Source organism: Pezoporus occidentalis, unplaced genomic scaffold, assembly GCF_034315485.1.
Source record: "Pezoporus occidentalis ecotype Australia unplaced genomic scaffold, CSIRO_AGI_Poc_V1 ctg82, whole genome shotgun sequence".
Classification (NCBI taxonomy): Eukaryota; Metazoa; Chordata; class Aves; order Psittaciformes; family Psittacidae; genus Pezoporus; species Pezoporus occidentalis.
The window spans coordinates 2475085-2496452 of record NW_026916181.1 but is presented as its reverse complement, the minus strand read 5'-3'; the positions used below and the strand labels follow the sequence as shown (position 1 = coordinate 2496452).

Genomic DNA, 21368 nt, shown 5'->3' with positions numbered 1-21368 from the left:
CTTCATCAAGATATGCCACCCTAACAGTGATTTGCATTCCTCTGCATCCTGAATGCCACATGTATTTTGTCTATTTATGGCATAGCAGGGACAAAGTATTTAAGTACTTCAAGGTTTAATCTGCTGAAACAATTATAGTGTTGCTATACTAATACCATTCTCCCTCTAGTGTTTCTGAATGATTTGATGGTACTCTGGGAAAGGACTGAAAGGAAAGCAAGTATAAGAGGATGACAAGCGAGTACATAGAACTGGATGCTAATCTGATAGCCTAATTGTGTCTGAATACTCTTAATGCAATAATATAACATTAATGTCTCAGACAGGGCCAGGAGAGAAGGCCCACAGAAAATGATGAATTAAAATATGAGTGGATCACCATTTCCCCTGAATACTTTTCCAGACTTCAGTCAGAGTGCCTTTATATTTGGTGGCTTTTACTGAATGTTGGTAGTAACACTTATCCACTGTCAAAAGCACACCTGAAGGTCTGTTGTTATCACAAGACAATGTAAAAATACTGAAGATGAGAAAGAAGGTTCTACAGCTGTTTTCAAACCTCTGCCTTTTTTGGCCATGTCTCCACTAACCACGTCTGGCACCAAGTTTTTCTGGCATAGAATAGCCTCTGCCTATCCTAGGCCTCTCTCTTACCCTCCAAAATGGTAAGCTATCTATTATCTGTTATAAGATAGTCCCTTGGCTGTATTATCTCCTGAACTGCTGCTGGAACTTTTCGAGAGAGGCAGTGCTGGCTGGCCCATCCTCAGCCAGCCAAGGACACTTCCAAGATGTACGAAGAACCAATTTCCTATGCCAACAAATGTGCCTTATGCAGCTGTAGCCACTGATTTAAATTTGGTTTTGATGGGTTTATAGCAAGCATGTCTAACACTGCTTGTGGAAATCCCTTTGATAAGGAAGTAACTTTAGACAGTCGCATCCTAAAGGTGTGAAGAAAGAGATGCGTTGTTGGATGGATGTTCATATCACCCTACCAATTCAGGTGAAACATACAGAGAAAAAAGGAATAGACTATAACTATGTGGTGTGTAATACCTGAACAGGACTTAACAGTCCTAGGTTCAGTGGATGAACTAATATTGCTCTGGACATACTGCTGTCAGTTCTGCTTTCTCAGTCATTCCAGATGGTCTTCAGTAGTATTTCAGAAATGATCACAATATGCCTGCAGCTTCACTTACTGGCCCCTGCTTTGTCTCAGCAGTACATAACTCATGTTCTGCGAGGCTGACACGCATTTTCAAGTGTTCAAACAGGAATAGAAACATTTTATTTGCACTGTTTGTGGTGTGACATACCCTTCATACCTGCTCCTCCTTTTTCATATAGTGCATTTATGAGCATTATATGATGATGTTGATTTGCCAGGTTTGCAAATCAACAGATGGTGATGGGTATAGAGCTGAGCTGCAGTATACCCATGCACATCTTGATAGACATACAGATACGTATACACCAACAATTAACATGGATAAGATGGCAAATATATTTGATCCTCAATGAGGTGGTTTTAGAGTAATTCACTGACATACTTACAGAGCTGGTCAAGGTTCATACCTTCTATAGTAATGGCTTGGTCTCCTCTCCTCTCCTGGGTCAGGGCTGCAGCACTGTGATGATAAAGTTCTGCCCCACTTTTTGCAGACCCTAATCTGTTCACCAGCTGAAGAGAATCATGCAGTACCAAATGAAATGCAGGATGTTTGGGTGTTTTTTATATAATAAAAACTTCCTATACTACATTATAAATTCATTACAATTACATGACAGCAGAAATGGATGAAGATGTGACCCCAAACCTAAGCTAGAGTCTGAATGAACGCACTGCTGCTCAGTGGAGTTCATGATAATGCTTTACCAGAAACGATTCACAAGGAGAAATTACAGCACATTAGCTACCTTACAGTTACTTGCAGTTTGCTCTGTGGCCTGTAACATGGTCCTGAGGCAGCTCTGTCTCTACCAACAGGTACAGATTGCTGCTGGATGCCATTTAGATGGTCATTAAAGAGGAATTTTTTATTTGTCTTCCATTAATCTACTGAGTCTTACTCAGGCAAGGGAATGGGATCATCCTGGACCATGGGACCTTATCCAATGGCACATGTAAGATAACCTGGTTTTGCTAAAATTCTAGTAGAAATTTTTAAATGCTATCAAACGTCCTAAACATTTCTGTGGAATAACTGTGAAGCCGCAGCGAGCTGAGCCATTTACCATGGACAGCGACCCATGCTAATTTCCTAAACAAGGAATCCTGCTGACCCCTGTTTTATTACAATGAATGCATAGACTATGGCTATTTTTTATAAAATATTTTACAGTACATTTATTATAATTTCTTGGATGCTTCCACGTATGTTTGCTAAACAAACAGGAATTTCAGTGGTTTATACTTCTGTTCATACTTAATTTCTCTCTTTTGGCTTTGGATGATTTTTATTTATGGGTTTTTTTAGTAGCATGAATCTGTACTAATTTAAAGACAGTCCAGAAAAAAAAAGATCACACCAAAATGGTCTCAGACTTTGTAAAAGGTACCTCTAGAGATCTGAATGTGAATTTAAAGTATAGAACAAGCTCACTCAATTACAATTTGAACCACCAAACTCTCAAATCAGAATATTATGAAGCTTTTGATGTCCACAGTCCAGATCTGGTTCAGGAGAACTTGACTTTTGACTTCTATACAACAGGAAGCAGCAATTACTCAGCCACTAATCTCATGCAACAAAACTCTCCCAGTAAAATTAATTCCACCCATGTCATGTCAGACAGCAGATCTTTAAATCTTTCCATACTTACCTCACATTCATAGTGTCCCATGTCTTCATTGGAAGGGTTCTTGACCACCAGGACTACCACTCCACTCCGTGGTTCACTGAAAGTCTGGTATTTACTTGTGTCCTTCAACAATACACCATCTTTGTACCACCTGCATGTTGAAAACACTGAGTATAAGCCAAGAAACAATATGCAGTGTCAAGAAGTATCCTCAGTAATCTGCCTATCAGACCAGTTGGCAAACAACTCAAGAGTTAATCATTAGACAGACTTCTGGATCCTGGAAGATAGGTCTGCGGGTGGGTAGATCGCACATGGATACTAAACTGCACAGGTTTATGAGATTTTTCTTGTAAGTCAATGCAGGAAAACGGGCTTCAAATCATGAGAAGATATACTGAACTTTTTGTCTGAACACCCTAGACTAATTGCTGATAAAATCAATCCAGGTGTAAAGCAGAGAGGATGAAGAAATGATAAAATGTTGTCAGCGTGTTAGATCTCATACAGTCTCATGTCAGGGATTATCTGTAGGCACTTCTTTTCAGATGTTTGCCAGAATAAATTGTTAAGAATCTCAAGAATGTTTGGATTGGGAAAAACTAGCATTGGGTTGGGATTAAGGTGGAAGACACAAAGCAAAAAGGGTCAAAAACTTGAAAGAAAGGGTAGGAGACCCTCCTGACCATGCAAGATGGGAAAATGGGATTTGTTCTAGTGTGACTTGAAGTACTGACCTGATTTGAGGCCTAGGTGCTCCTTCAAAGGTACAGGTAAACTGAGCATCTTCACCCTCAATCAGATAAGCATTTCTAACCTTGTTCACAAACCGTGGTGGCACTGCAAGGCAAAGATAAAAGTAGCTAGTAGCTGAAAATATGACCAGAGATGAAGGATGTGTCCCTGACCAGGTAATTCTCATGATGTCTGCACACAAGACACTAAAGACCAAACTTTTTGACATAAGAATAATTGATGGCACCTGTACATCAAATGATTATTTTTAAGTATTATTCAGTATATGTTATATAGAACTTCTGGAACGTCTTATTATTTATGCTTGAGGCATTTTATAGCACACCCCTTTAAAATAATGCATCTGTGCTGAACTTTACCTTGAACAAGGATCTTTCCTAAGGTACTGGCATTTCCAGCAGGACTGGAAGCAAAGCACATGTACTGTCCTGAGTCAACGCCTGTTAGGTTGTCCAAGATCAATGTGCAGGAGCCGTCAGGATCTTCTATTATAATGTGATGGGGATCCACCTCTACAGGCTTTCCATCTTAAAGACAAAGGGAAATTTTTTTTTAATCACTTTGGTATTGATTATGCTTTCTCCTTGGAAATTCCATCCAGCTTTTCAACTTGAAAGGTCCAAGAGCATAGAGCTTGCTTTATTGCCACTGATGTTGGTAGTTAAGGAATGAGCTCTTCAACTTCGTCCAGGTCTCTACAAAACATCCTCTGGGCAAAGCACTGCTGAGGGACCTCATCAGTCCTCATTTAAAACTGAAATTCTCTCAAAGTATCTGCCATCCACTTATAGCTCTGATTTGCTAGCCAAAGGAACACTTCCAAAGTGACTGTAAACATGCAGAACACATCTTTACAAGATGTGAACTTCTAGCAAAGCTGGTTCCTCTGCAATACAGTAATATTTGTCTGCACAGCTGCCTGTGCTATGACATAGAAACATCTGAGCTAGTTAAAAGAAGTTGTTCATTTACTAGAAGTTGTCTAACTGCCACGAGATGTGGCTTACTAGAGGTTAATCGGCAAACCTGAAAATGAAGGGCATATTAGCTCGTAGGAATATGTACGTTACTTGGGTTGCTTAGTAGCTAGCTTTCAGACTAGACTTGGGTATCTCTAAGTGGTCAACTTTTAGGTTAGCCACTAACCAATTAGTAGAAAGCAATATAAATTTGAAGGATGCATTTCAAGACTTGCTGTTCATACCTTTGTACCAGCTGACAGATGGCTTGGGAGCTCCTGTAACTTTGCAGGCCAGCTTGACTGTCTCTCCCAGCTCAGCTGTACAGTCTGCTAGCTCTTCCTCAAAGTCTGGAGGTACTGAAACATCAGAATAAACATGTTAGTCTAGAAGAAGGGAGATCTGTCCATGAGATGGCTGCTACAAAGTAGAAGAATAGGTTTACTTTTTGGAAAACTGTAAGGTTCACAATGGAAAGCTGAACAGAAAATTTTAGCAGCTAATAGTAAGCAGCTGATAGTAAGCGATAATAAGCGACATGCTGTTCTTGCTTATCTGAAACTAAGTTCAGTCCATCAAATGCCTGTTGTTGGTTATAAAGTTAGGCCATAAAAAAAAACAAAACAAAAACAGATTTGTTGCTGATCTGGAAGTATTTTAGGCCATGATTTTAATAAGCACATCCACACATCCATTATTCACACACCATAGAGCTATCACAGTTAAAACAATTCCCCAATTAAAATGCATATCCAAACTAGTATCCTGTTGGTTTCCCTAAAATAAAATCCTTCCTCCTTTGCTGAGTTCCTTCCTGAATTAAGGGACTTTAACTTATTATTACCATATGAAACTAGGCAAAATTATTCTGATAATCTTTCTCATTAGAACACCTCACTAAAACCACAAAAATAAAATGTCCAGGCTTGTCTTCAGTGCATTTACACTAAACCCAATTCCGTTCTGGCATTTCAGGGTGCTAAACTCTCTTATTCTGTAAAGGACACCATTTGTATCCTATGCCTGAACAATAAAGATGTAATATGCCTGCAGATAAATTTTGTCAATAAAAAATTGGTGGAATCTCTAATGACAGTGTAGACAAAGCAGCCAGAATGACATGATAAAAATCCAAAGCAAACACATGCGCCCAGATGCAGCAACATAAGCCAGAGGACAAGGGGAGGATTTGGTACTCAACAGAGTCATAGGAGCCTTTATACAAGCATAAGTACAACTCTGGTCAGGTCTGGAGACTACTTTTCCCACTGGCTTCTTATGCTCTTTACACAGTGGGCCAGGGCCTTTACCACCAAGCTCTGTGGTCATCTATCTATCTGCAATCCCTACCAGACCAAACACATAGAGTCATAGAATAGTTAGGGTTGAAAAGGACCTTAAGATCATCAAATTCCAACCCCTCTGCCATGGACAGGGATACCTCATACTAAACCATGTCACCCAAGGCTCTGTCCAACCCAGCCTTGAACACTGCCAGGGATGGAGCATTCACAACTTCCCTGGGCAGCCTGTACCAGTGCCTCACCACCCTCACAGTAAAGAACTTCCTCTTTATATCTAATCTAAACTCCTCTGCTTAAGTTTGAACCTGTTACCCCTCGTCCTATCACTACAGCCCCTAAGTGCCATCTCTAGTAACAACTCTGAAATTTGTTTAGAAGCTTCAGTAACATGTTTGCCTTCCCCAGTGACACACATTTTCTGGGCTATTTTGCTAGAAAACATCATCCTCTGCTCATTGACAAAAATGTACAAATATGAAGACAGGGAACAGAGCAACTCCATTAGTCTCTGATTAATCCTCCATCAAAAGCAATTTACATAAGGTGAAATAGCCAGGGATAGCCAGCTCATCAGCTTGTGTTTTCCACACTTTTGTTATGGACATTGAATAGTAATTAGAGAGCTACTCATGTGCTCTGCTATTGTTTAATAACTCGTACAGATCCTGTAGGACCTCTGTCACATGAACATAATCAGTTCAGTGATACACTGTCTTGGTTCCCTTGATAATAAATGGGAAGTCAAACACCACCGTCCCATTCTGATAAAGATGCCTTCCCCAGCTCAGGTGGAGGACCTGCTATAACCATTCCAGTTAAGCTTACTGCTTGCTGTCAAGTCCTGTCAGTTATTTACAGCAGTCTGTGATATAATTAAAGGAAAACCTCCAACCCAAGTTCAGTTTAAGAGGTGGCAGATGGTCCTAAATGTTTTTCTTCCTCCTTTGCTAAATTCCTTCCTGAATCAGGGAGACTAGCCAAGAAACAACAAGAAGGCTTGGGCTATCTCAGGGCATACTCACTCCAGAGAGGCTCACTGATCCGCTGCTGTATGCCACAGATCTCCTTCACCCAGGAGTTCTTGATATTCACTGTACGTGCCTGAAGAAGGTACTTGCGGACCAAATCTTCCCGTTCATGCCAGATCTCAAATGCCCGGTCATCCCCTTCCACAAGGTCATTCACATCTATGTTGTTCAGCTGCATGACAACTAAGTCAATACACATCTCATGTTCCTAGGATTTTCAGCCAGAACCTTTCCACAGCTGAAATCCCAGAGTTTAAGGCAGTTCAGATCTGGACCTAGCTTTTGTGAACCAGAACCATCTTAAAACAAGGTTTGAAATGGAAACAGCTATTAAACACTAGCAAGTCTCCTGCTGTCAGCATGTACCCTCTCCAGTGGACAACAGCAAAAAGGGAGGGTAATTTACACTGTTTTTAAAGATTTTTCAGGTTGCATGAGTGACACAATCTGGCTTTGGCTGAACAGCAATTAGTGTCGTTTGGCAATCCTTTCACCAGTATACTTGATTGTCTGGTTGCCAAACACACATTTCCCTGGGAGTAATTCTGATTTCAGGAAAATAACATCCAGCAAGAAAACGTATCCCAAGGGTGGGGCACACTGTCCCTGCAATGCAGCATTGTTGGGCCAAGGATCTGCACAATTAGGGATACATGAAAAGGCATTACAGAGCAGGCACTCCCCAGACAAGTAATCGATTTTTTTTTTTGGCGGGGGGGAAATGAACTCTGCCTATGAATGCCGAAGAGGACAGAGATAAAGACTTTCAGAAGGTCCTGACTGGGCTTGGTCAGGAATTCCTTGGTGGGTTTTGTTGGTTGGCTGTTTTTTACTGGAGTTAAGCATCTACTGCCTTGGGAGAACTCTTTCTTCAACTTCCTGCATTTTTAATCTGAGCCTTGAATGTTCGAAGGTGAGCTGGTCAAATCCTCTCAATTTTTCTTTTCTAAACAGGAATTAGTGTCAGGAAAAGACATAACCCACAGAGAGAATCACTAGAAATTAATTTATAACTAAAACATCATTTCCTCCAGTTTATTACCAAAGTTACAGCCTGCCAGAACCAAAGATCTACAAATGCTAGCAAATACTATAGACAGAAAAATTCACATCAATATCTCATACTTATGCAATTAGCTGAATGAGGTAACAGAGATGAATAAACACTTGTAATCCCATTGCACTCTAAAACTCCACCCATGCTTCTGTCAGAAGTTTCTGACATGTTTCTGACAGGTTTAGAAGAGAGATTTTGGGATAGATTTTACTTGTGCTTCAAATACTTTTGGAAACAAAGGAATAGCTCAAAAGAATAGTAAAATGTCCAAACTGGATATAAGCATGAAGTTCTAAATGCTCTAGGTGAGGATAAAGTGATCAGACCTTCATGATGTTCTTGAAGATGTAACTGTAGGTGTCTGTCCTTGTGTCCCGTTTTGGTTTGCAGATCACAATGTAGTTTTTGAAGAGGAAGACATGTCTTTTGTGTCCTTTCCAGGCCATTCTAGCTCCTGGAGCTCCTTCCCACACAATGAAGTGGCCCTGATAGGAAAAAGAAGGAAGCATACATAGCAATAAACCTGGAATGATGTCTCACTGTCGTTTTTCAGTGAACATATAGCAAATGTTTACTGTTATATTGTCACCTTATGTGCCTCTGTTTTATTGCAGCACAGCAGATTGCTTCTAATGCTAAAAGTGATGCATCAGACTGACAGCACCAGCAGAGGTGCACACGGTGCTTGTCATTATGTTGTCCTTTTGAATGGCATTATTTGTTGCCAGAAAAACAGAGAGCTCCTGTTGGGTAGGCACACTCTTGGAAATGGAAATGCTAATGAAAATTGTCTTTTGTGTGTTAGGCGGACACTTTGGATGCTCACTTGTTTTCCTTTACCAGAGCAGGACATTCATGCTACACACCACAGACATATACAGCTCAGTTAGTGACATGGGTTTCCCCTTGACATCATTAGGCAGAAGTAAGCAGTCTGGGGGTGGGATTGGACTCTGTTTCACATGTCTAAATGTGGATAGATGAATGCACACCGAAGAATTACTGTAATTTAGCCTTTCTAAAGGAGTTTCTTGTAGGACCTAAGGCTACTTAGAAACTAGTGAGGGCTTGCATAGCACTAACACCAGCTGAGAAATTCCAATTACCTGTCGGATGGGTTCACCAAGGCTTTCCAGGGTGCCTGGATAATTCTCAATGAGTGAGACATGGAGGTTGTTTTCTGCTCTTCGGGTGAGTGCAGACACAATGGCATAAGCCTGCTCCAGCAAAGTGCAGTTTTGGCTGTTTCTTGCTTTGTTTCGGATTAATTCCTGTAGATGAATATGAAAATGTTACCAGGCAGTCAGAAAAAAAAAGAATAAATTTCATTGAGTTTCTCCATATCTGTTCCAGGTCTTTCATCTGCGCAACTTTTATTCCATTCTTTCACCATGTGCTGCTTAGCTATTGAAGTCTCTTCTTTCCTACCCATTCTGCAGCCTTAATGATTAACCAGTCTGGCTTTTCCTCGTATCAGCTGATATTAGTCAAAGTTGAAGCAACTACCAGATATGCTTCAGTGACTGAGAACCAAAAAACCTCCAAAACAATCCTAAATGTATCCATTGCATTTCTCTGGTGCTTACCCTGATGACACCAGGAGGCAAGCAATGTGACAGTTGGCTGTGCTAAATGAAAAGTCAATACTAGATAAATAAAGAGGGGGTGGAAAAAATACAACATGGCAGTTATCTCGTTCTTCTTACATTTGTTCCCATTCCTCTCTTTTAGCTATAAAGTCATGGAAAGTGCCCATGCTTGCTCTCTCTTCTAAGAGACCCTTTAAAATGTTGGTGTTTGTGTGCAGGCATGTGCTCAAAATTGGAAAGTTAATGTACTTTGAACTATTCAGATGTCTCACTCAGGTAACACTAGAATACAGAAATACATTGGCATGACTGTCTTCTTCCTGGATATCCTAGCTCTGTTTCCCATTAAAAATACTATTTTAAAGGCTACTTTTAAATGTTTGTTTGTGGCCTGGGTTAGAACCTGAGATAATAAGACAGATGAAAGCTTGAAAGATGAAACATTTCAGGATGGTAGAATGAAGCAAAACTTGTCACAAAACAAAAATTTCATCTTACTATAATAGCAGTATAAACCAAAAGGAAATAAAGTGGCAAGTCAGTATCTTACACATTGGAAACTGCTTATTTTTATAACATACCTATTACTGTGTGTGAAGCAAATTCATACTTGTTATGGATATAGGCATACACGTACTCATATACAGATGTAAACAGGCATATATTTTTATATATGTATATGCATATATTTACTCATATAGAACTTGCTAAACTTTATGGACTTGGAGACCATGAACGTCTATCTGGTTTCACATTTGAAAAACTGTTTAGAGAACACCATCACTGACAGTGATTACTGTCTCTCTTACTCAAGCAGCTTTCAGTTGTAGTTGCATCAGAAGAAAGCTAATAAATACGAAATAAAAATGAAGTCTTTTTCTACACAAGGTGCACAAACCAGAACATAAACCTATCAGATATACATGTGTAACAAAAGGTCTTCACCTTGATTATAGTCTGATACTGCTGGATTCTGGTTATGGGTTTTTCCAGGTAGTGCTGCAGTGGTGGGATAAGTGGCTGTGAAGGATCTTCATTAGTTAAAATTTCATCTGTGTATCTCTGAAAAAATACATAGAAGAATGAGGAAAGGTTGTCATAAAGAACAGTGGAAAAGATTACTCCCTGGAAAATACTCATATATGCTATACCTAAAAGTCAAAGTTGGATAGCTCTACCAGACCTTACTACCACATATTTTGGAAACCTCTAGCCCTCCCCCATCTTTTCTCAGCTAGTTGTCATTTTACATTGCAAGAAGGCTGCAATTCTGATTTTTTCTGGTTTTCCCATGCAGGATTGACACTGGGGATATGTGATCCAAAGCTTGCAGAACTAGATAGTGTGATGTGAAAGATGAGTGCTTTCAGCAGGTGGGAGGGCAGGAGTGAGAGAATTCGGTGCCAGAAACTGGTGCCAGACCTCAGTTGAGGGTGGTCTGTGTGTTTGTAGTGCCAGCAACTGGAGAGATGAGGGTCTTGGCACCAGCACCTAGAATGGGAAGCACAGGTCACGGGGTCCATGTGCTGGGATGTCAGGCACTTAGCTGGATGCTTACCCTTTCCCACTGACCTGGTGTGTGTGGATGCAAATGTGTGAAATTCACCAGCAACCTTCAAGCTGAACTAGATGCAAGTACAGGACGCAGGGTCCAGCATAGGCATTAGGGAGGTTGGGAGTTTGTGCTGATAATTTGAAGGATCTGCGAATGTGGGGGGAATGTGAACGCATGCATGTGTTTTCTAGCAAGCATAAAGCTGGACCAGGTGCTGAGCAGGAGCCACATGGAGAAGGTAAAAGCCCTGAAGGTATGGACATGGGTATTGGATGGACAGAGGGGCAATGCTTGCTGCTCAGGAGACCCATAAACATGCATGTATTCTTGGATCTGGATTATTGTGTGTGTGTTTTCACTAGTGAACTCCAATCTTAGAGCAGAGAAACAGGATTTGCCTATCCTTCTGATTTGTGTGAGTTTGCTTGGTTTTATAATGTGCTTGTCCTTAAAATATCCCTTAATTACAATTACATATTCACAGCCACATTCGTGCCTGTATACTTCTTATAATATCCATAAATACATAAGTATACGTAAACATGTTTCCATATTGATTGTACCCACCAGGAAAACCTAGACAGTGAACATGGAATTATTATATTTAGGAAAGATTTCCCACCAAAAAAAAAAAATCCTTTTCAGGATCACATTTGTGATTAATAGCTATGTTTCTTGTTGAAATGGATTATAGGATGCATGTTCTGCAGGTACTTTCGCTATCGTTTACCCTGTAGAAATCCTGGACAGCTTTGCTGACAACAATTGACTCAGCCTGTACCCTTCCCACCAGGTACTGGATGTACTTATTAAACTCTGCTTCACGCTTGATAAAGCACATGGCCACATCATCATCAGTGTCACATTTCTGCAAGCCTCGGAGAAAGACACTGTGGAGACAAAGGAAAAAGGACATCTAAGGAGAAGGGGATGGAATGAGACTAGAGCACAGCCCCAGCAGACAGACTTAAATCAGGTTAACACAGACTAAAAGAGGTGACTGGGGAACATGAGAGACATGACACATTAGAATTAAACTCCTCAATGCCTCTTCATCCATCATGATGCTGTTCCTCTTAGCTTGAGTGTATGAAATGCCCTGCAAGGAAGGCAAGGATAACTATCTAGGGCTCAGTTCAAGTTGTGAATTAAGTCCTCCCTAGATCCTTACGCCTCAGTTTAAGGAGCAATGAGCCATCCACGTGTATGAAGACAGATATCCCCACTCTGTTTTACAAAGGATGTTGAAACAGATTCACATGCACAAACATTTTCAGCACTGTCAGCTGGTAACATGCAACACCACTCACAGTTGAAGTTGCTTTGGGGGGAAAACCAAAAGGATGGGGAAAGAGGAGAGAGTGAGGAAAGAGAAGGGAAATCTATTCTCATGGCTCAGGCAGGAAAAGTGCCGGTGTCTCACATAAGAGTCCTCCACATAACGTTTTTCCCAGAGTAACTATATACTTTTCATTGTAACATGCTTAAACTCCTTATTGGTTGCTCTTGCTTACAGTGCTATCAATACTGATCAGAGCACACGCTGACTGAGGAAGACGCTTTGTGTGTGTATGTTATTGACCCTTCCCCCAAGGTAAACCAAAAGCGATTCTCATGCTGTTGGCAGGGACTTCCCATGAGAACAATTATCTCCTATGAGATAGGTGCAAAAGGAAGCCCCTCAGCAAAAGCCAAACGCACATAGGACATTGTACACCACCTCCTCTCTCCGCAAATAAAAGTATTTCAGCCTGGATGTTGGCAAGTCATTTTGTGAACAGCAGATCTTCATTAAACCTTTCTTGGAGTAGGCAGAGGCGTTATGTCATGGCACTGTGCCTGGGCAGCCTGCTACAGCTGGATGTGTTTCGAATGCATGGACACTAGCGTCAGTTTTGGATGAATGTGTGTCTCTATGAAGATACCACTAAAGTGACTATAAGACCATGATGCCTTTTAAAAATAATTCATTGCTTTTTAAATTAATTCACTTAAAAGGGTAAGAAATAAGCTGGACGTATGAAACCTTGAAGCGTTGTAAGATATTATAGGAGTCCCAATCCTGACGTAAGCCATGCTATCCTATCACCTATCATCCCAAAAGGACTGTCAATTCCCTTGCACCTCAGCACTGCCAGTGCTCCACATCCTTCATAGTAGTAATATTTACTGTGGCTCTGTATGTGAGACACTCTTTGGTCTCAAATAAAGGCACATGGGAATGCCCACCTGGAATGGAAGTGAGCAATGTCATCAATATTTCTGAAGATGGTAGATTTCTGACTAGCAACAGCTCCTGGGACATTGGAACAGGTCTCAGTGTACTTAAGGTGATGAGTCAGGAGGAACTGTAGATCTTGAATGTAATCCTCTTCTGAGATCAACAGTTCTTGAATAAGAACACTGAAGGGAAAACAAATAGGCAAAAAGAAATCACAGAAAAATCATCATCATTATCCTTGACATGCTGACAGATTTTGAGGTTCTAAAGTAGAGATGCATGATCAGAGAAACAGACTCCCTGGAGTGTGTTGACTAGATATCCTCTGACCATAAGAAGAACTTAGACACCCTGCTCCCTCTACCTTACAGGTTGCTACTATTAGGGCAGATAAAAGAGAGAGAGAGCAACAGAAGGATCTATGTAAAGTAGATGGTAGCAACTTTGATGCCACTTTATGCAATCAAGAAGCAAGTATCTCCATGATAGCACACTGAAATAGTGTGTTGCACTGCAAGGGAGTAACATCGGGTTGAATGCTTTCACACCCTCTTTAGACATCATTTTCAGACGTAAGGCATCCCAAAGTACTGGAATTCAGGATGTGGTAAAATCAGAGAGCTTCAGAATTGCATAATGTAAACTCCTCCTTTCAAGTCATCCAGTCTGGTTTAGATTGCCTGGAATATTCTTTGATGAAATCAATGGCAAAACACAATAAAAGACCACAAATTACAAGTCGGAGAGAATCAAGGGTTTGCTTGATTCTGGAAAAGGGGAGGTGGCAGGGCTCAGAAGAACAAAAGCAGTGACTCTGATGGGAGGGACCTAGATGCCAACATTTGTGTTAGTTCAATAGGTGGGAAAACTCAAAGGCACAAATACCAAATGACATGAGCCCACCTTAGCTTCCTTTTATATTCGTCTTCAGAAACAAATTCTCCAGGGAACTCAGGAGCTTCTGTTGTTCCCCACTCTGGTGACAACTAAAATACAAGAAAAAAGAAACCTTATACTTTGAAGTTAACAGTGCTTTTATGAATGCACATTGAGGAATATCCTTTCTGCGTTCACTGTCCCTTTCAAGAATTCCTAAGCCAGAGTGAAATTTATTTTTTGCTGGAGGATGATTAGGTCTGTCAAACCCAGGCACTGCTGCAAACATACGGAAATTGTCTAGTCAAAACATGGAAGAGACCAGTCATGTTACAGACCCTTTCAACACCTCTTGACATATATATCACTCCTGGCGAAAGGGATGGCTCTAAACTGCATCACAAAAATTAAACACAGCATGATCAGTTACCTTTAACTTCTTGTCCAGGTAAGCTGGAGATACCCAACCCTGTCGAGAGGGGCTAGATTTTGTGGGTTTGGTCCTGACCAGCCATTTCAGAGGATGAGCTGAATCAAGGACTTCTACGTATTGGCCTTCCTTCAAAGTGATGGCCTCCTTGTCAGGTGCAGCAGGTGAATAGTCAGCTGTGACCATGTAGACATCAAAGATCTGCAAGCACAAAAGGACAGTTATTTTGTGCTCTGAATATAGAATACAGTAACACCAGCGGAACATAAGTGCTTACTGGTGCTTAATGTTTTATTCTACAGCCCTTGTACGGCAGAGAAAATCACTGTTCACTTTGGCTCAGACCATATTTTCAAGTCTGTCTCTCTGAGGTGTTTTGGATTTATACCATAAAACAGTATTGCCTTTCTCTCAAGGCAAAACAGTCATCCTGAAAATGACAAAATTAATTAACATTTCCAAATTCTTAACTTTTTTTACCTTTTTTTGTTTGAAATTACATCCCCCAAAATTTCTAATTCTCACAAAATTCTCATTTTTCTCAAGAAGAAATTCTTCACAAAATTCTTCTGACCAACTATCCAAGGCCACAAGGCCACAGAAAATCAGGCTCTGACTTTCTTAGGATCAGCCATGAAAGCAAAAGATGCCAAATAAGGGATATGTTGCCTTGAAAAACTTGTTCAAGATCACACAGTGAGCATCAGAATTTGATTCTCTGTGCTCTGTATCACAGACCCAGTATTTACTAAATATAGCTACTGAAGTGAAGTACATCTCTAAAGGTGGTGGAAATCCTTAAGCCATAGGAGACTGGTCATTCTAAGTAAAGTTTTCTCCTTGTGAAAAATTGTCAATAAGGATACCATACCTCTCCTCTGGAATCTCCATCTTCAGATTCAGAGGAGGACTCCTGAACAATAGAGGAAGGTCTGGATCGTCCATGGCGAGGTGATGCAGAGGGTGTTTTTGACTCATCATCACTTTCTGCACCTGGCACTCGAAGCTTAGCTGAAAAGCAGAGCAAGAACAGTGCATGAAATAAAGATATCCTATTTTAACATGAACTAAATCTATAATAATTTTCAATTTCATACAAACAAATATTACCTAGGAAGAGCATTTGTAATATTTAGTGTGAAATCCTATTTGTATTTAGGATTAAACAAATAATTGAAATGTTTTAATACATTAGGCTGCATCCCTACTGCGTGTACTGCCACTGCATTGCAAGAATGTTCGTAGGAGACATAAGGCCTCTCTTTTTGCTTGAAGATAAAACATTACTACAAGATAATAAGTATATGGTACACAAACCAGGATTTTTCATTTAATTCAACACATCATTGGATTACTGCCCAGCTGTGAACAGAGTTTTCTGCCTTAACTTGATTTTAAAACCCTATTGTGAGATAAAACTTGAAGATGGGGGAAGTCTTCAAAATAGGATTGCTTTCAGACTCAGGAGTGATGAATTTCTGAAAAACTTAAAATACCTTAGAGGTTCAAAATACACTACCATTTTTACAACTTGCCCTCCACTCTAAAGCTTACAGTTATTCCTGCTTATTTAAACAAACACTGCATGCGTAAAATTTCATTTTTAGCCATCAGCCATCTTCATTTACTGTAATAGGTTTTTTCTATCTCAAAACTGTAGACTAAGACGTGCAGTTTAGATGGACTTTTACTAAAAGTCCTTAGTCCTAACTACTTACAAATACTCATATACTTACGAAGCAGTTTTGAGACAGTCACCCTGCTCACTGACATTTAAAGCCCAAATGATACTTAAAAAAAAAAGACTGTACATTTTTCTGCACTAATTAAAATGTGTTTGACAGGTTCCTTACCTTGATTTAGTTTTGCAGATACCATTTCTGAGATGTGTGAGGTGAGTTTCTGAAAGAACTCTTCTGAGCCAACATCAGCTAATGAAATAGGGCTTTTGGGTACACCTTCAAAGTCTCCTGAAAAGAGAGAATTTGCTATTAAGCAGGAAATGCCACTGGAAAGTCATCTTTTTTTGAGTAACAAAAGTGTCTGTGGAAGGAAGGTTTAATTTTCTTCACTTTCCATGTTTTTAAAGCTGTGCTTGCTCACATTTCATCCAAATAATTCACCCTTGAACAGAGACCAGTCCTGAAAAGTTCCAACATTTCAGACAGTTTCAAGAAAACAGGATGAAAGTAGGTGGTAATTATGAAATATATAGATGATCTCAACCGTAGATGTGAAGGGCAGGAGTAGGAGAGAGAAAATAGCCTCTTACCTTCTCTTGTTTCAGAGGATTGAATATCTCTGAAAGAATAAAACAGAGTTAAAAGTTAACATAAAATTTGTAGCAAAGAGAGATAAATAAGAAACATCCCCTCCTTCTAACACATTGTATGTGAAGTCTGGGAATATGTAAATTAGGACTCTGCAGTTGACTGCAGGTGTTAGTAGTTGATACTCATTAGGGCCACTGTGACAAATGAGAACTGGGGCATGTGGCTCTTAAGGGCACAGAACCTCTCATGTGTCTTAGTCTTTCAGGCAAATGCCATCAGACAATTCTCCTTATTCCTGACTTTTATTACAAACTGTTGCTTGGCAAGATCTGGCTGCTCAGGGAGTGGATTGTAGAACCAAGTAACCTCCACCTCCATGGTACTACTGGACTTTATTCCCAGCTGACTCTGAAATAAAGCTATTACAGTTGAAGACATTATGTCAAGTGGGATCTGTAGTCTCAGTCAGTTTTCAGTGAACTAATGCTTAACAATTTGCAGTGGTTTCATCAGGAAACCAAGGGTCAGAGAATATGTAGATGCTGTGGTTGTCCAAGAGATCTGCTCCCATCACATCAGGATGCCTGTGTGTTGGGAAACAAGCTGGCTACTCGTACTGCAGTAGTTCTGGGGTCCAAAGAGACCCTTGCTACACTGACAGCTTTTACCAGGTTCAAATTAATTCATGCTAGCAGGAAAGGGGCAAGAGCCTGTATTGTTAACACTGAGTGAAAATGACTTCATCAGCGTGAAAAAAATACCAGCATTGTTTTCATCTGATGAAGAGTGTTTGTGTTGTTTCCCAAGACTACAGCTCTGCCAAAACACTAAAATATTGAAGTCAACATCTCTGCTTTCCTCCTGTTTTTGGAGGCAGGATATAAACTTTCATTGCACAGGCTGATCTCCCCTAATTCTCTATTAGTACACAGGAGGCAATCCACTTGATATGTGATGAACTATATACCACTAAGTATGCCTAACAGAGCCTGGACACAACCTTGGGAGAGGCTGCAGTGGAATAGCTGAATTCACACTGTGGCTTTCTTCACACTTCAGAGGAAGACTGCTCAAGGGTTTTAAGCTAGACATATTCTAGAAGTTAACATGTGCTCAGGTGGATACTGCTTTTCAAACTCTCTCTGCCTAGTATCCAAGCCAAGGATGGTGAACTGAAGAGGTTATTCTTCAGATGCATTTGTAAACAAGAAGTTTGTGAGAAGACCCTTTTCAGCTTCTTTTTCTGTGAAGCATCGATGTTGGCAAGTAACAGTCAGAAAACCTTGACCCTTAAATTTGGGTTTTTTTTACATTCTGCTTAGGAGATGAAATAGTAGCAAGAGTTTTATATGACCACCCATTTCTTCTCTTTCCTTTCCTTGTCCCTATCATCCCTGATAATCAAGCATAAATGACTGCCACTAATATTATAATATACAGTACTAGATATAGTATATAGTATTCATAGCATTTCCCATCCTAGGAACTCAAGCTATCTTAATGCTGGTGCCAAGACATGAATATGAGATGTCCAAAGTGAACACAGCCTAAAAGTGACTCATGGGAACTGGTACTTGCACTGCTCCACTGCACCACAGGTGACCAACCACTTACCCCAGTGTGGTCATGATGGCTTCTGACACCATCACACGCTCCTGAGTCAGAACTTCAGCCTCTTTCACTGCAAGATCAGGGTTTATCATTAGAGGACAGAAGGCAGAGAATGTTTTTTTTTTTTTTGTGTGTGTGTGTGCGTATTTAATGCAGATATGTTTTCTAGACGTGGATTGCTGGGAACACTGAAATAATGGATCTGCCCTATTAGCAGCTCCTGACCTGGAAGACATACTCCCACTCAATATGATGCAAATAGTTTGCTTCTCTCCCTGTTCATGTAGATGTATGAATGCCTTATTTGTCTATATTGCTCAAACTATGCTCCTGTAGCTCTTGGTACAGTAAAAATGTGGGATGCAAGGAAGGATAACAGAAAAACAGAGTCCTTCACAGTGCTGTCCCTACTCCCAGTCTGTATTTGCTTGTCTCCTGTCTTACCAAATGTATTGTGACATGAGAGGATCTGAAAAGGTCTGTAAAAGGGGAATCAAATAACTCTAGCTGCCTTAAGACAGCTCTACAATGCAAAATACCCTAGCAGAGAAACATTTTAAGTGATTTTTCAAATTATGACTTTTGCTAGTTACTTTGCATTGTCTTTCTTCTTTTCTTTTTCCTTTGTGCTTAATTTGGTTGTTTCTTGGAACTTGCCTTCTGTTTATATAGAAAATATATTGCTGTTAATCCAAGACAGGGTCAGAAATCTTAAATAGAAAAAAAGAGTGTAATCCTTTGCAAGGCATGCAAAGCCATGGCTAATCTTAGGAGAATGTTTTGTTTTTTTTTCAAGTTGTAATTTGGTTAATTTCCTTACCAGTGACACTTGCTCTTCTCTTAGGGACTGTATGAAACATCAAATAGAGAATGTGTTTGTATTGTAACAAAGATTTACCATCTGAAACTTCCACGGTGGCTGTGCAGATGGACTGGCCAGCCTTGTTAGTAGCAATGCATGTATAAGCTCCACTGTACTTCCTTTTGACATCCAACAGGATCAGACTGTGATGCATATTTGAACTGGCAAGTTTATACCCAGGAGTTTCTGGTTTGATCCACAGAATATCTTCCCGAGACTCTTCCTTCAGCCAAGTAATGGTTGGTGGTGGATGTCCTAAGAAAAAAACAATGCAAAGAGCTTTAATTTTCATAGTGGTGTTCCTGCATTACAACTATAAGCCATGCTGTGAATAAATGCTATTTTGATCTGTTCCCTGACTCTTTTCCAACAAAAAAAAGGCATAACATATATTAAAGGATGTCTTTAGAAAATTGTCTTTCTACAACACACTCAAAAGTACATCAAACCTTTTTCTAAAATCAAAACTGCTAATCAACACATCTTCGGAAGACCAGTAAGTGCTGTTATCCCTGATTTTACACACAGGAAAATGGAAGTGAAGATGTATAAGATGCTTTTCTGTAAAGCACATAAAAGTATTTTACATATCTGGGAGTAGAGTCCCAGTCTTCAGTTACAAGAGACAAGGTTACAATGACTTGGGCCAGAGAGAGTCTAGAACGTGCTGTGAAGTTATGCAATTTGTTATGCAGAGAGGCAAGGTATGTATCCACTTACCTTCAACTTTTACAGATAATGTGATGCTTGCACCTTTTTTCACCTTTTTATTAGTAAATCTTTCAAGGAACCGTGGTGGTATCAGCTGCTCATGGGAATCTGAAAATGACATTATTGATGAAACATGGCGAGTTTAGATGACTGAAAAATTTGTAGGGGTTCTGTTATCACCTGCTACAGCTTCTCTCACCTGTTTCTGATGGCTCTTCTTTCTCATTAGGACCTGTAACACAAGGAGGAAAAAACAAAATGAGAAACACAAATATCTTTCTGCCCATGAGTTTAATTAAAAAACAACAACAACAACAAAAAAGTGACTGCAGAGGATTACTCTTTGCAGAAGATGCTACACAGAAATGTCAGTATAATTTACGAGAGGCTCTCAGTTTTAATAAAATGAACAATTAAATTTGCTGAAGTTGGGCAGGAATAAAATGTACGTTTATGAGATGACAGGCCCTAGAGAAGCAAAATCTTTGGGACACACAGAATTTATAGGTGAACCAAAATTAAAGCATATATTTTTTTATCTACAGACTTCCCACTTTACTTGACTTTCTTTCTCAAGAAAAATAACTTTACAAAATAGAAAAAAAAACTGGAAGAGAGGAAAGCAGATGCCAAAATCAGTGCCCTACCTACCTTTGACTACCAGTCTTGCTGATGAATATGCGGAACCGGCAGAGTTGATGACAAACGTTGAGTACTGACCAGCATCTGCCCTAGTGACATTGCGAATTTCCAGTGAGTGGAATTCCTGTTTGTCAGTCTTCAGGATGCGATCTGAGGCCTTTAACGGCTGTCCATTTTTGAACCAATACAGACGAGGCTGTGGGTACCCTGCAAGAAGCAGTTGCAGACATGGAGGACAGAATGCATCAGCAATATTGATTTGGTAGCATCTCCAAAGAGGCAGGTCCTTCTGAGCAAGAGCCAAGGGATTCTCAGCTCTGCCCATGGCTGCAATTTCAAGGATTTACCTAGTTAAGAATGTCTGCAAATTCATTAAATTCTATTGATCTGTTAAAGTTCTTTCCTGTCTTTTCAGTTTCTGGCACTCCCCATTATTGACTGCATGTGCAAGTACCTTTCAGGTTGGACAGGTAACACTTAGGTCTGACTTGCAATGTACACAAAGAGAAAAGTTGAAGCCAAAAGAGTTCTCACCATTTATGGAGAGAACAGGAAAATCCCTACCTCTCCCTACCACAGCCCACACCAGGAGGGTGTTTTTGCAGTTTTAAATTGTAGCAGCAACCCCCTCATAGAGTAAGGCAAGTCCAGGACTGTTCATTTACTAAAGAGAATAAAGGACACCC

General features: G+C 40.1%; 2 protein-coding genes across 2 annotated transcripts in view; one reads left to right on the top strand and one right to left on the bottom strand.

The window, feature by feature from the left end:
• LOC134156151 (5-beta-cholestane-3-alpha,7-alpha-diol 12-alpha-hydroxylase) overlaps nt 1–21368 on the top strand; it is a 540007-nt gene that overhangs the window by 47608 nt on the left and 471031 nt on the right. The window lies entirely within an intron of this gene.
• OBSCN (obscurin, cytoskeletal calmodulin and titin-interacting RhoGEF) overlaps nt 1–21368 on the bottom strand; it is a 181290-nt gene that overhangs the window by 41190 nt on the left and 118732 nt on the right. The window contains exons 75-95 of the mRNA XM_062603989.1: nt 20692–20889; nt 20240–20272; nt 20050–20148; nt 19366–19584; nt 18471–18537; nt 16856–16884; nt 16437–16553; nt 15455–15594; nt 14584–14784; nt 14181–14263; nt 13286–13459; nt 11787–11946; nt 10447–10563; nt 9019–9183; nt 8239–8397; nt 6850–7027; nt 4769–4882; nt 3924–4091; nt 3546–3648; nt 2830–2959; nt 1582–1687 (exon numbers count right to left, since the gene is read on the bottom strand). Of these exons, the coding sequence (XP_062459973.1) occupies nt 1582–1687; nt 2830–2959; nt 3546–3648; nt 3924–4091; nt 4769–4882; nt 6850–7027; nt 8239–8397; nt 9019–9183; nt 10447–10563; nt 11787–11946; nt 13286–13459; nt 14181–14263; nt 14584–14784; nt 15455–15594; nt 16437–16553; nt 16856–16884; nt 18471–18537; nt 19366–19584; nt 20050–20148; nt 20240–20272; nt 20692–20889 (2760 nt within the window). The remainder of the gene's footprint in view (nt 1–1581; nt 1688–2829; nt 2960–3545; nt 3649–3923; nt 4092–4768; nt 4883–6849; nt 7028–8238; nt 8398–9018; nt 9184–10446; nt 10564–11786; nt 11947–13285; nt 13460–14180; nt 14264–14583; nt 14785–15454; nt 15595–16436; nt 16554–16855; nt 16885–18470; nt 18538–19365; nt 19585–20049; nt 20149–20239; nt 20273–20691; nt 20890–21368) is intronic.